Source organism: Seriola dumerili, unplaced genomic scaffold, assembly GCF_002260705.1.
Source record: "Seriola dumerili isolate Sdu_G_001 unplaced genomic scaffold, Sdu_1.0 BDQW01000066.1, whole genome shotgun sequence".
Taxonomy (NCBI): domain Eukaryota; kingdom Metazoa; phylum Chordata; class Actinopteri; order Carangiformes; family Carangidae; genus Seriola; species Seriola dumerili.
This window is the reverse complement of record NW_019174321.1, coordinates 3,543,879-3,559,083: the sequence shown is the minus strand read 5'-3', so window position 1 is coordinate 3,559,083 and position 15,205 is coordinate 3,543,879. Positions and strand designations below refer to the sequence as shown.

The 15,205-nt window shown below is 38.6% G+C and overlaps 2 protein-coding genes across 2 annotated transcripts; one reads left to right on the top strand and one right to left on the bottom strand.

Moving 5' to 3' along the window:
• The first annotated feature begins 926 nt into the window (after nt 1-926).
• On the top strand, nt 927-6,445 carry cunh6orf89 (chromosome unknown C6orf89 homolog). Its single transcript, XM_022742241.1, has 8 exons — nt 927-1,062; nt 2,078-2,350; nt 2,690-2,855; nt 3,015-3,163; nt 3,422-3,573; nt 3,762-3,897; nt 4,172-4,295; nt 4,603-6,445. Exons 2-8 carry the CDS (start codon nt 2,162-2,164, stop codon nt 4,683-4,685), a joined length of 999 nt encoding a protein of 332 aa, XP_022597962.1. The 5' UTR covers nt 927-1,062; nt 2,078-2,161; the 3' UTR covers nt 4,686-6,445.
• Nucleotides 6,446-7,081: 636 nt separating this feature from the next.
• On the bottom strand, nt 7,082-14,740 carry dram2 (DNA damage regulated autophagy modulator 2). The gene is made up of 8 exons (XM_022742237.1): nt 14,522-14,740; nt 12,652-12,858; nt 11,417-11,484; nt 11,014-11,156; nt 10,751-10,928; nt 10,131-10,213; nt 9,598-9,690; nt 7,082-8,780 (listed from the first exon to the last, which is right to left on the bottom strand). The coding sequence occupies exons 2-8, from the start codon at nt 12,780-12,782 to the stop codon at nt 8,646-8,648; spliced, it is 831 nt and encodes a 276-aa protein (XP_022597958.1). The 5' UTR covers nt 12,783-12,858; nt 14,522-14,740; the 3' UTR covers nt 7,082-8,645.
• Nucleotides 14,741-15,205: the final 465 nt, after the last annotated feature.

Genomic DNA, 15,205 nt, shown 5'->3' with positions numbered 1-15,205 from the left:
TAAAAACAGTTTAAAAAAACATTTTACTTTACTTTACTTTAACTGTGTTTTGACCTCTCTGCAGCTTAATTCTGTAACTTGACGCAGCTCGGTGTCGATGCTGTTTCATGGTTGCACAAGAAACGGAAACAAGCTGTGTGGCTTCCTGTGGACAATCTCCGCTTTCATTGGCCAATATGTGTTGTTTTGGTTCGGTTTGAGGCGGGGCCAATGCTTTCCTATGTCCTTGAATTGGCTATAAACAGGAGTTTATGAAACGTGGGTTAAACCCATAGACCTAAATATAAAGATTTGAAGAACAATAGTGTGAATGCCTCAGCATAATAAACTGAACCAGAATGTTGACGTGTACATTCACGATATTCAATTCACTAAAAAAATATATTCTTATATAAACATGTATTCTTTCTATTCATTCTTTGAACCTATTAGGCCCACAATTAAACTTTTTCAGTTTTTCATACCTTTGTGTTTTTCATAGTAAAATTGTCATTTTTAAGGGTTTCACCAAGTGCTGCATATATTCAGAATTAGCATAACCTCAGCTAATTATATGTGTCACTCAATAGAGACTTCTGTACAGCATAACATAGGTTAATAGCCCACAAAAGAACAAGAAACCAACATAAAAACATTCGATAAAAGACTGTAAACCATAATATAGAAGGAAAATTTCAACACAGAAAATTGTAAATTTTTTACAAGTTGTTCTAGAGGTGATTTGAAGTTGACTGCTTTTAAAAGTGCTATATATAATATATATTCATTGTTATTACACGAGTAATATAGTAATATAGTAAGTAGTAATGCAGTATTCAAGAATATGATTTGTGATCGATGTAGTGTAATTTTTCATCCTTTGGAGGGCAGTAAATCGCACAGTAGCGTCAAAACTGCCAAAAAACATTAAAAAGAGAAGAAGAAGAAGACCGTTCATTTGTGGTAGCCATGCCTAGCAACTAGCAACTGAGTTTATCTTTAAAAAAACAAAACAACTTTTATTTTAGAGTGCATCGTGAGAAATGAGAGACTCTACACTACGGTGGTGGATCTCACTTTGAGGTGAGATTTTCAGTTTGTTTCTGGAGTTTATTTCTGGACGTGACGTCAACTATGGCTAGCAAAGACAAGCTAACCTGTCAGTGAACTGTTTTCAGTACGTTAAACACCACTACTGTTTTTTGTCCTCGCTAAATCATATACCTTACTATAATTAAGCCTTTGCTAATGTCTATAGTCAAATGATCGTGTTATTAAGTATCGTGTCATCTCACTGTTTTCTTCACGTAACCTGTGAATAACATCTAAATGCCTTTTTACCGGCTAATAGCACTTGTAAACGGTATATTACTGATGTTTCCGTATATGTTTCCATACACCGATTCATATTGGTATGTGCCATTTCAAATTGGGATGTACTGATGCTAAGTGTAATTCATAAACTGCGTATCTCTCCAGTCCACCGACAGACACTGCTGCCGGTGTGCCCACCTTGGTTTTAGTGTGATGTGTTTTTGCCACATGAAAACGACACATCGCTCATGATCCACTGCCTACACCACTCTCCAGTGGCTTATGTGGTGTGTGCCGCTGCTGTGTGCCACATCAAATAGTATGTTACTGTCACTATCAATGTAAAAGAAAAAATAAATAACATTTTGATATCTTGTGAGATGGCACACAGTAAGTGTTAATCGTCAAACTTTGCTCAAAGTACATTCAGCGCTTTATGATAATTGTAGGGCCAGAAAAGGCATGACGTTCATCACGTCAGCCTTGCTTATCCATGATGTAATTGCATTACTTACAAAGCTTTAGACAGTGTCTACAAGTAAAGAATCTAAGGAATGTCTGTGGCATTGCCATCCCTTCACACAAGACAATCACAGGCCAAACTGTTCTCGTCTGTGGTTTCCCGATGATGAACGAGTTACTAAACGCGAGAAGAAGATTTGATAAGGGATTTAAAACTGGATTCAGATTCAATTAAGTTCTATCAAACTCCTTCCCCGGTTGTGATAATTGTGTGTTGTTGAAAGTAATGAAGTGGCAGTTAACATCCAAGATGACTTCCCAGGTGACACCATGCTCCTAGACCCCACAGCAGCTGAAAATCGACTTGTTTGATCGAGAAGCCGCCATTACTACTGTCGCCGCTGCCATGGGAACGACGATGAGTGAGCCGTGTATCTACGACAAACTGTCGGAGAGCATCGACATCCTCCGCCAGTCGGGCTACCGCTACGGCATGTCAGAGAGGGAGATCGAGAGGTTCATCAAGCAGGTCCTGGAGACCAACGAGCCCAGGAGAGAGCCCCCCCAGTTCCCCATCCTGAGAGCCACCATCAAGGTCAGGCAGATATTACATCGTACTTATTACATCGCCTTGACAGAAAATGTTGTTACTTGTTATTGTTGTAACTTAAATTCTTTTTTGGTGTTTTTTAGTGGACCCTGATGTTTCCACTGTGGAAATAATGTTTTTGTCCACTGCAGCTGAGCAAAGCCTCATTATTATATTATATCATTGTTATATATTATATTATATAATTGCTAGTGGAATTTATTTCTTGAAAATACTAATTATTTGTTGTAGAGTATACAGTGCATTAAGGTTTATTCATAATTTTGTGTGGTCTGAGGAAGGAGACAGCTCTCAGTGTTAGTAATGCCTCTGTTGTCTTTGCAGTTTGTGGTGGCAGTGGGCTTCCTGCTGGTGGTGGTGCTGGCCTTCACCTACCCTCAGAGTGCTCCCCAGCTGGGTCTCGTCAACCTGGGCTGTTACAACTGGTCGTCCCCCCTCAGCCACGTCCGTCTGCTGTCCCTGCCCATCGCCAAGAAGTACAACCTGCAAGGTCTGAACATGATCACTCTTTGTCTTTAGTTCTGTTTCCACAGTTCTCTGAAACACACACATAAAAGCATAAGCACAGTTTTTCATGAATGAGAAAGTAATGTTAGTTTAACATTAAGACTTGTAGTGTCATAGTAGTAAATGTGTGTTTGTGTTGTAGGTTTCCATGAATGGTGGAGTGCCGGCTCTCTCAGGCAGAGCCTGGTCAACTGTTCGGGCTGTGCAGAGATCTCTTCGGTGCTGGAAGTCCCAGAGAGCCTTAGAGGGACTGTGACCCTGCGACGGGGGCCGCAGCTCGTCCTGCTGAAGGTCAGAGGTCAACAAAGCCAGGGTTGGCTATCTGAAGGGCATCCCTGTGTCACACCCATGGGTGCAGACTGTGTAAACAGCATCTTTAAAAAAATAAAATTGATCCCACACTGATACAGAATCAGAAAGTGAACTGATTTAAACTGCTGAATGTTTTATCTCAGGTGAAGGGTGTACGGTCTCCAGTCAGTCTGTATGGGACCAACCGTTCCATGCTTGTTCATGCTGGTTTCTGTTTGTTCATACTGGTCTCTGCAGGGTGGGGAGTCCCTCAGCATCCAGCGGCAGCAGCTCGAGGAGCTCTACTTGGCCCATTCAGGGTCCATGTCCATTCTGCTGGAGGAGGACGACGGGCTGCAGAACCACAACCTCGGCCTCCCTCAGGGACCCGCCAACTTCACCCTGCTCTGGTACACAACTCTGTTCAAAGTAAACACTGAACGGTTATCAGAACATAAAACTGTACATTATGTGGGTTAATGTGGATAACATGTAGCTCTGTTTTATCTGCTAAATAACATCTGTACCCCATCCGTGGACAAAGTAGTATTTGATAGTGACTGCTGATTGACTGTGCGTGTTGTATTTGTTTCTGTAGGAGGTTTAGCTCTGGAACCAGGGAGAAGGTGTTGAGGTGGCTCTTCCCGAAGGCTGAGCTCTGCCCCCTGCTGGACAGTGCAGGGACCATCCTGCAGCGCTGCCTGGTCACCCACAGCACAAACTCCCAGAGCAAGGTGAGTCCAGCTGAGTTCACGTCCAGACATCTCCACACTGAGAGACTGGAGGACAGAGATACTGTTACTGACAAGAATGATGGAGAAAACTGCAAAAAAAGACCATGTTGTAATTCTACTGGGGCAAGTTTAACACAATACCCTTTTGCAACAGGTATTGGTATAGTGAGGTTTCACATTGCAGACATTCCTGGATGTCAGTTCATACAACAAGATACACAACTCACGTGCCCTCAGGCTTTGTTGTAACTCTGACTTGCTGCCTGTGTTACAGGGCGTCGGGGTGTTGGGCTGGCTGGTGGTGGGTGAGGGGCTGCCAACAGTTCGAGTTCTGCCTGTTCAACGCTGTCAGAAACACTGCAGCTCCTTCAACCTGTGGCTGACACCTGGAGACATGGGTAACAATAAATAAATAATAAATTGTCTTAAAATTGCTGAACACATTGACTCACAGCTGCTTAATTTCAGGCTGCTTTCCGATATGTAATAATAATAATAAATAATAATAATAATAATTAATAATAATAATAATAATAATATAGCAACACTGCTCAAACTGTACCTGTAGTCTTTGAGGTGTTTGTCGGCAGAATCTGCTCTCCTGATCCTTAGAATCAATCATTTTAACATCTCATGTGGCTGCTGAAGCTATCTGGTCTGAACACTCAGTTGACAGTTGTTCCCTTTGACCTTTGACCTATGTAGTGTACGCTGATCCTCGGTACTGGCAGATGGAGCTGTTCCCCGGCCGAGGCCAGAATATCATCTGTGACGGATCGGCCTTTTAATGTTCAGGTGGAGCGAAGCGAAGGCGGACAGAGTTCAGGGCTGGGAGCATGCAGATCGGCTGTGAATGTTCGACTTCCTGCTGAGGTGTATCGGAGGTTGTCGGCCTTCTTATGGCCCCGCCCACTGATGCCTTATAACCCTCTGGTCTTTTTTCTGGAAACCACTGCACACATGACTTCAGTTTGGAAAAGATGGATTTCCTACGGGTTTCAAGGGTGGAGGTCAGAGGTTTGACAAATGACTTTATGGCTTTGTCCTTGTGTTTAACGTCAGAATGTCGTCAGTCTCTAAACCCTCTGCGTTAACAGCTCTCAGATGTTCTGGATGTGCTCGTGCCATGGCTTCAAGCAGGACTCTAGCAGTTAACAAACATAATACTTTTCATGAAATCATTAGGCGTGTCTCTGTTTCAGAAGGTAGTGAGTCACTGTTGAGTGCGTTTGCATTAGCCTGGTTCCAGACCTCTGAATCACTGCGTGCTAATTTGTTAAGTGACTCTCTCTGATATGCAGGTCTGCAGGTGGTCGCCATCTTTGAGTCTGGTATCCAGTTCTTATAATACATGCATGGACGTTCACTACCTCTTGAAGTTCTGAGACACACCTGCATCTCCCCCTTCTGCTCTTCATCTGATTCTCTCCTCCCATGATAAAGGGCCAGTTCACCCACACAACGAACACCTAAATTTAATCCTGGGTGTCTCTGGTGGTATCGAGAACACACTTGGAACTTAGATTGGAATTTAACAAAAAATTTTTGTGATGCATATTGTGATTTAAATGTTAACGACCTGCAACAATTAGTCTAATTGATTAGTTGATCAGATTTTGGGCAGATGGTCAGACAAAACGGATGTGACCCTGGTCGGTGGGAAATTTGTTGTCTTAATGAATCTTGTGTAAACTCATTAAGACATAATGATCTACATTATTTTAAAATCTCAGCTCTTGCTACTGAAAAACTGCAATATTTTTAAATTGAAATTTGAAAACTATGAACTGTCTCCAGTGTTTTCTGTGGATCATCACAGGCACTGAATTCCTAAAACTCACCACCGTTCATTTAGATGAAAGCAGTGACAGATTTCTCAAAAGTTGGACAGATAAAACTGTCAACAAACCACTGGAAGGAAGAGAGTGTTTTTTTTTTTTTTAATTTAGAGGTTTTGGGTAAACTAACCCTTTAACAACCAGTTACTTCTCAAACTTATCAGATGCTGAAAATATTTGTTTGTTTTCATCCAACGTTTTATCAGCTTCAGATTCGTTTTTAATTTTGATTTTTGAGATTTTATGGACAAAGCTGCTTCTCTATTTCAGTGTCATTATTTATTGTTATGATTGTATGTATATAGGTTCAAGCCATTAATTTTAATAATAATGTGTTGTAATATTATCATTTTGAGTATCACTTGTGATTATCAGTACAGGGTGCAGACAAAAGTTAACATCATCATCAGAGCATCTTCAACAGATTCTGAGAGGTAGAGATTATATTTTCTGCATGATCAGGATTGATGAGACACCATCATCCATGGCTCGTATAAAAAGTCTAATATTAAATCAGTTTGCCAAAGTAAAAGCCTGTCAAATTTGTGTGTTTAAAGACGCACTCCCTAATTTTGTTTTAGTGATCCAAAAATCCTCAAATGTCCAAACATCACTGCTACAAAAAATCGGGGTGAATCTTTAAAAAATGTACGCTTTGCATAGAAATGTCATAGTTTTGAGAAAATTAAAACTTGTCATGTATTTACTTCCATCTGTGTGGGATTTTGATTTTTAAGATGTGATAAATGCGAGTGGTTGAAAATGTGGTTTGGAGAAAAAAAAGGAAAGTCGTACAGTCAAGTTAATAGGCAACACTCAACTTAAAGTCCCGATGTTTATAATAAATGGAGCATTTCAAATGCATTATAATGTAGTTTTAAGAAAATACGTCTCCATTAGTGTCTTTGCCAACAGTTATAACCTGTGGGCACCCATAATTAAACATATAATGAATGACAATATAGTAAAACACAACTGTAATAATGTAAAATGTCTTTACAGGAGAAGTTATAATTGTTGACCAATACTGTACATTGAACACTTCATTTCCTTATAGGTGTTTACATTATATTGTCTAACCAATTATGTTTTTATGTTAATGTAGGGCGACTTTAAGTATAAATTTTGCCAGTTAATAAATTCTATCTTAACTTGCACTCTTTAATAATTTTTTTTGCATAGATAATTGGAACAAACAATTTTGTCAACATAAAGTAAAAGGGTGTTGAAGATAACAAAGATTGTTTAACAGATAAAACCTAATGCAATCTAATACAACACTCCTGCAAATAATCCTCCCTACATGAAGACGAAGACATGCAGACAAAATATGACCAGTAACCACAAACAAGAAATACATTTTTATTTGCAGCAAACAGTATAATATACACAATTTAGGGTAAGTAGGTTTTATCTGATTAATTAATGTTTATTTGTAGATACAGTTTGTTCTCAGTTAATTGACGGCAGGTCCTGTACAGTCTGAAGTGTGCCATCAGAAAAATTAAGACTGTTTTCCTGATAATAGATTTGTCAATTTAAAAATGCTGAGAGATTTAATTTAAAGACAGTTCTATTTATGAATGATATGATTAAAACGCAACTATTGTGTGTTGAGAGAAATCTGACCAAGAAGAGCTCTTCTGCCTCACCTCTTCAAACTCAACAGCTGCTTTAAATTAAAGGTGTTTGTGACCATATAGAGATGTTTTTATGAGTGTGTCCTCGTTTTGCTGCAATGTGATAAAATTCCTGTAGCTAGTTTAGTGCTGTTCCCCTGATAGTTGGTGGCAGTAATTTGCCAACAAAGGCAGTGAAGAAAAGGACTGTTAGCTAGTAAACACAGATGTAAACGATGTAGCAATGAATGCAAACTTTGTTTACAAGATGTTACAGAAAGAAAACAAATTCCTTGGTGAGATAAAGATGAAACACATACATTAGTAAATTAAATAATTAAATGTAAAATAAAAAATTTAAATGTATGTTTCAAATCCATATTAAAATTAAAATTTTAATTTATGAATCAATTATGATTAAAACACTGTAAAAATGTATAATTTTTCTGGTGGCAGACACTTCAGGTTAGCACAAACTCACTTCTGATTCTCCAGCAGGGGGAGCTGTTCACTTATCGTCAGTTCTACTTCCCCCACATCAATAAAAATGGGGAACTCTTAAAAAAAAAAAGTGTAAGTCTTACAAACACCCTCGTAAACAAGGAATAAAAGCAGACTTATAACTGGTCAGAAACAGTTAAAATATTAAAGCATCTTGTCTGCTGAACTTGACAGACTAAACTCAGCGCTCCTGAGTGTTTCCCCTTCAGAGTTAATCAATGCATTAGCTGACATTTAAACATGATTCTAAAGTTATTGTTTTATTTCCACCAAATGAAGCTCGGCGGGCTTCACAGACACGTGATAGAACAAAAAGCAGGTGGTGTTTATAACGGCAGTGAAAGCTCTTCAAAATTAAATGATATAAAGTGCAGCTTGTGGAACAAGTCACTGAGAAGGAGCGATATAGTTGGAGGGAAAAGTCCAAAAGCATTACATTTGGATTTACATGGTTAGTTCATCCAAATGATAAAATATGAAATAAAAACCCTTACCTCTAGTGGCACAATCACATAGTTTTGGTTTTAGATGTTCAGGTTTGGAGATATCTGCACCCCAGTACAGAGGATCTGAATGGAATTTCACTATGAAAACTTTCTCCTTTTTTGATGCAGATATGAAATAAATCCACAACTATCTGTCTTGATAGACACCACAAGAGGAAGGACAGATGATATGTTTTGGTGAACTGACCCTTTAAGAGCTGCCACAGCTTTTAGAAATTCTCTATAAAAAGCTTTTAAACAAGTTTAGAAAAAGTGAAAATTGGTGTAAAAGCGGCTGCTGCTGGTCACGTTCCTCCTGCCAGCAGTGGAGAGGACTCGTTGGCCTCACGTTTGAGATGATGTGATGCGACAACACCTCCATGTGGCCAGTCATACAGGTGGCTGCTCTGCAAATCCACCTCTGCTCGCAAGTTAATTTTCTTTATTAAAAAAAAAGATTTAAAAAATAATTAGGAAATGTTTGTCAGCCCAGATCTTTAAGAAGAGCTTAAAGGAAGAGGCTGACTTTAAGAGTAACAGTCTTATTCTTGATTATTCTAGATCGATAACACTCTTGTGTCCATACACTAAATATGAAGCTGGAGTCAGGACGTGGGTAGCCTAGCTTAGCATAAAAGCAGCTAGCCTTGCAGCACCTTGAATTCTTTTAACACATACTTTGTTTAGTTAATCCCTACAAAAACAGACATGGAAAATGGAAAACGTATGTTCTTAAGAGGAGCTGGAACTGCCAGTTTCTTTTAGCTAGTTTTTTGTATGGATTAAACAAACAAGATATAATGTTTTAATTACTGATCTTGTGCTGGTAGGTGGATTTTTGAACTTTTGGACAGAGCCAGACTAGCAGTTTCCCTGTTTCCAGTCTTTATATTAAGCTAAGCTACCTGGCTGCTGGCTGTGGCTTCATATTTAAGTCAGATTTATGGTAAATGCAGGTTAACAGGAGTCCGGCTGTAGATACCAAATAAGCCAAAGAAGAATAAGTCAAACTTTTCCTTTAAGTCATTAACCTACACAGTTTTATACATCTGGACAAACTTAAAAATAAAATGTGAAGATTTCCTTTAAACAAGCTTTTGTTTGTAGGAGCCACTTCAGAACATTTTCTATGCAGTGTTGAACACCTTGGTCCAGATCTTGGACCAGATCTTGATTTACAGTAAATCTGGCTTGAAACAAAACAAAATAGACCAGACCTTCAGCTGAAGCTGTGGGTGAAAAGATGAGACAAAATACCTGAAAATCTCTGATGTAGGTGAGGAAGAAGCTGATGAAGGAAAAGGCCAGTGACCATTCAGACACGGTGCTGATGATGTGAGCCGTGTAACCCTGGAAAAATAATTAAAAACAGAAACCTAAATGTTGCAGTGATGCTGCAAAGGGCTGTGTATCCAGCCTCAATACTTGTGTGATACTGACTGAAATGTGTAATGCTGACTATCAAAAACTAAACTTCAAGCACTGAAAGCTGACATTAAATGTTTGTTCAGAGTCTAATCTTTTTGTCTTATAACAGATATTTTGTGATTTAAGTCTTAACTTTCAGTTTTGGACTGGATTTTATTTAGATAAAGTTCCTGTAAAGCCGGTTGTGGTTAGACAGTGTTTAACTTCTGAGAACTTGTTTCACATTACTTCATTTTACCAATTTTAGTATCATTACTGAAACAAAGCTCTGATGCGCGCGCGCACACACACACACACACACACACACGCACACACGCACACACGCACACACACACACACACAAACACAAACAAACCACTGACCATCTCTCCAGGAATCCAGTGTAGTTTGTGAGCTACGTCCACTCCTGGCAGACTGCTGTACATGATGACTGATGATATGAACACTGACGACCTTGTTAAGGATCACAGCTTATTTTCAGAGAAACCACAGCATTAATAAAGCAGGATGCATGTCTGACAACATGATAAGCCTTGCAAGGAATTGTTTCAATACACAAGAGAAATTCAGATTCAGAAAATCCATCACGTGTTTGCTTCAACAACATTTCTCTCTAATGTTCAGGTTGTGTTCTCATTATGTTTTCATCAAACTAATACATTTTTTTCAATTTTCATTTGCATAAAAAAAAAAACTGGCAGAAATGATTATGCTGCATCCTTCCTGCAATCTGTTCTCTAGCTGACACCTCCCTGTTTTCTGATTCTGGAGAGAGTCGAGCAGTGATCAGGTTTCTTAAGAGATTGATCAGGAAACACACACCTGAATTTGTCTGTTATTCATTAACAGAAATGTAGTGACGATTCCTTTAATTATTAAAACTTCTCTTTCCTCAGTAATTATGATCACTATGACTCTGCTCTTACTCTCATGTTAATTAACAAAATTAATTTCATGACAGCTGGACTGTGTTAAAGGATACTGCTGATGATGCTGCACAGTGTCCAGACTCCGATGCCGAGGCGGACCAGGTAGATGGCCTTGCTGTGGACGTGAGGCTGCATGTTGAGCGAGAGCAGCGTCTGAACCAGGATGTAGAGAGCCCCGACTCCGAAGGTCAGTACCGCCCCCACCAGGTGCATGGAGAACAGTGTGGTCTTCTGCTCTGACACACAAACACAAATTCACTGCTGACGTGTTCACACATTGTACAGGATGAACGGATCCAGGACCGGCAGCACTCACCTGGAAGTTGGCGACCACGCACATCCCGAAGGAGCTGATCACGCCGAGCAGCAGCCCGAAGCTGTTGAGTCTGTGGAGTCTGACATTGTCCACACCTGTCAGAGCCTGCACCTGTTTGTAACGCACGTACACCGTTGCCATACCTGCAACCACACACACAAACAGCAGTCAATCAAAACATGGCTTTAAAAATTAAATTATCGATCAATATTGATAAATGGATAAAATTTTAACATTATTTCTTAACCAATTTAGTAACAAGCGACTAAATTACACAGATTACATTTCCATCTGCTGATCTTTGTACTTCCTGCACCATTTCATTTAATGATATATTTTATTGTTTAAATAGTTTTATTCTGTAAAATCTTGGTTTTAGGGTGTGTGTGTGTGTGTGTGTTACCTAAAAAAGCTGACACATCCAACATGATGCCAAACACACACCTCTCTGGTGCCATTGTTCCTGTGTCGCTGCAACACACAACAAAGGGAAAGAGAAATTTGGCTCATTGAGTTGAACAGGGAAAAAAGATTTTGGTGAAATTAAATAATGTTTATCTTCTGTAATGTAAAATTATGGACAGAGTGTCATGTTGGTTTCGGCACTGAAAAAATTGTACCATATTTTGGCATCAGAGGTTGAATACATTCAAATGACACCTAAAAATGAGAAGCTGCTTTTGTGCACTTTTGTCTGAAATCATGGACCCATTGTTTCAAAAAGTTGTATGAATTTGATGGTAAATCTGCAGTTATCAAAAAAAGTTGATTAATTAAAAATTGATAGCAGCTCTGTTTTCAGTAACTTTAATTGTAAACTTTTGATTCAAAAATACAAATTTGCTCATTTTAATGTGCAGACCAAAATCACACTACAGATGGGAACCACTGACTACACTGGTTTCTGTAAGGTTCACAAAGAATTACTAAGATGTCTTGATACCACACAGAATTGGGGCTGCAACTTAATTATTTTCATTGTTGACTTCACAGAGCCAAACATGACGTCTTTAAATCTCTTGTTTTGTTTGAACAAAACTCCAAAAACCACAAAATATTTAGCTAATATATGATATATGAAAAATAATACATGAAAAACAGCATATCCTCTAATATGAGAGGCTGGAATCACAAGAATTTTTGACATTTTTTCATTATTTTCACTTCAGAAATTACAGAATCAATTACTTTTATTATCAAGACACTTAACAAATCATTTCACCTCCTAACAGAATGCAATTTAATACCTGTTTCGCCTAATATTGAAAGTATGTTGGAAAAGCAGTGAGCACAACAATTATTTATTATATCACAGTTTTTTCAATACCTCTCAGCAGGATTTAACAATCATTTCTTAGGTACAATTACTTAAATAAATGCAGACTGGATTAACCAGTGATTCAACACTTGCTCATTATGAGACAGTGTTTGATACAGGTCTGATGGTGCTGACTGAACCTCCTCCTGCACATAAACACTGTCACAACAGGTGTATAATGTCTCCTGACAAGGAAGGTGAAAGAATGACAATAATAATTCTAAGACTTTTCAAAACCCTGAAATATAACAGACATGAAAAATGTTCAGAACTCAGAGGAGACTTGTGTGTGTGATGTGTGCGTGTGTCCAGACTCAGACCTGATGTACGGCACCAGAGGATCCACATGTCTCAGCAACACCGCTGTGATATAAGCGAAGACGAAAGACGCCGCTGTCCAGATGACCAGAGCAGCTGGCAGGAAGCACAGACCCTGTTGGAACCACCACATGGTCTCCTCACCATGTGTGTGTGTGTGTGTGTGTGTGTGTGTGTTGTTGGTTCACTTTCTCCTGTACACAACAAACCTAGAGTGACAAACACAATTACACAGACACTGAAACACACTGATGTATTGTACACAGTGACAACCAACATCTGTACTGCTGTTTCATCGCCATCTCAAGAACATGACATAAATAAAGAATTATCAGTGTTGAATATTGATGCAAACATTAATGTTTATTTCCAGTTTCAGCAGTTTGACAGTGCGTTACCGTCATAAGACCATAACATAAACGAAAACAGTTAAGGTCTTAAACTATATTTTGACACAGGTTACCTCTACAGTACCAGGCTACAAGATGGAGGACCTGTAATAGTTTATATTCTACCGCAGTAGTGCAAATTTTATAACAAATTTGTAATAATATTATCCTGCAGACCCAAATCATATTGAGTAAACCTGGGAGTCTGAGGTTCCTTTGCAGTGGCTAGTTGGTAATCCAGACTTGTGTCTGACAGAACAATGAATATAACTTTTCCTCTATGTGTAGGTGATTAGTTTAGTTAGTTGATAAATTGATAAACTGACTGACAGAAAGTTAATCAGCAACTACTTTGATAACTTAATTATTGATTAAGTCACTTTTCTAGCACAAATACCAAATACTGGCAAGTTCTCACTTTTCTTAAATTTGAGTATTTCTTCCTTTGCTCTGTTTTATATCTCTGTAAACTGAATCTCTTTGGGTTTTGGACAAAACAAAATATCTGACAATGTCAGTTTGGACGTTTTTCACCATTTCCCAAAACCAAGACATAACGATTAATCGATTCCTCAAGAAAATAATGTACAATAATGTATTATATTTTATTTTATTATATTATATTATTTATTCTCTTTAAGTGGCAAGCTGTTTTTCTTTCTTTGTACTGTCCACTTTGCTGCTGTGACGTAGGAAATTTCCCCACTGTGGGACTAATAAAGGAATATCTATTCTTATCTTATCTTAAATGAGTCAATAATGAAAATAATTGTTAGTTACATGTCTGCCATTAAATAAATATGAAGGTTAAGGAATAAACCCTGTCATAATTATCAGTACATCCCGGAACATCGGTCAAAGCACCACGTTTGGGAGGACAGATTAGTCAAATAACATTTACCAATACGGGATGTGATCATGTGATTTCCTGGACAGCAAAATTCATCCCACACAAGCCCAAAGAAGCCAAGCCACAGCTTCATCAGAGATTTACTGTGTAACTTTAAGTCATAAAAATGTTGGGGTTAAAGATCAGTTCAGGAAAGTCCCCTCGTTTTCTCACTGGGGAAGTGAAACAAGACAGGTTTATAAAAAAAAAAAACTGTTCTGCTGTTATTCTCACACACCAAAATCCAGCAAAAACTAAGCTACACATATCGTATAATACCATGTTTCACCAATTAAGAAAATATCATACACCAAACATACATATAACGGCCCCCAGTGAACATACAAACATATTCATTCACCAAATACACAGTAGCATTGAGCTAAATGGTTAACGAACACGGACCAATTAGTTTATTTAAAAAATGAGTTACTAGCTTGATACCGTTAGCTAGCTACGTCCGATAACCTTCGTCGTCTACAAACGTTATAAATCAACAGTTTTTTCAAAGTTTTGTCAGTTGGACACAGCTGCTAGACTGAGGAAATAAGGTTAGGTGAAGCGGTCACTCTAACTCAACATAATGACACTCACGTTATTGAAGTCCTCCAGCGACCATAATCCTGCTGCGCCAACAAAAAAAACACCCGAATCACTTCTTTCAAAACACAAATTTTGTGTTTATACTTCCGTTACAAGTAAAGAATCATCGGTGTACTACAGCGCGTGTGTGCCAAACTTCCATTAAAAAATATTAGAGCGTTTAAGTTGTCACAGCGAAGTTGCAGTTTAGTCAATGATGAAGTGCGCATGCGCCGGTCAATGACAAGACAAAAAATTATACCCATCTGTCCTGAATTCTGTCTCGCAGGTGAACCTGTAGGAACAGCGCCACTCTGTGCACTTGTGGCCGCAGTCGGAACTGCAGGTCAGAGGCAGGTCAGATGTAGGTATTAGTTCCCAAGGCTCGAGTGTTTAAGTGAGTCACAACAAACTAATTTTGCACAATTAGAAAGTAAAATCTAAACATATAAGATATAGAGTGAACACAGATGAAGTCGCTTTTACATTTTTATAGCAGATAAACACTAAAGCATTCAGCTACAATGTTGAACAATTTACACTAAATTATCAACAGCGCAGCGAGTGCTCATTTTTGCAAGTCGAATCGAACAGTAATTGTGGCAAACAGATTGCAAACACTTTTTTGTAAAATTTCTGCTTGCCCAATCTGAGTTAGGCCTGTTGAGTTCATTTCTAGTTGGCTGCAGTGGTTAT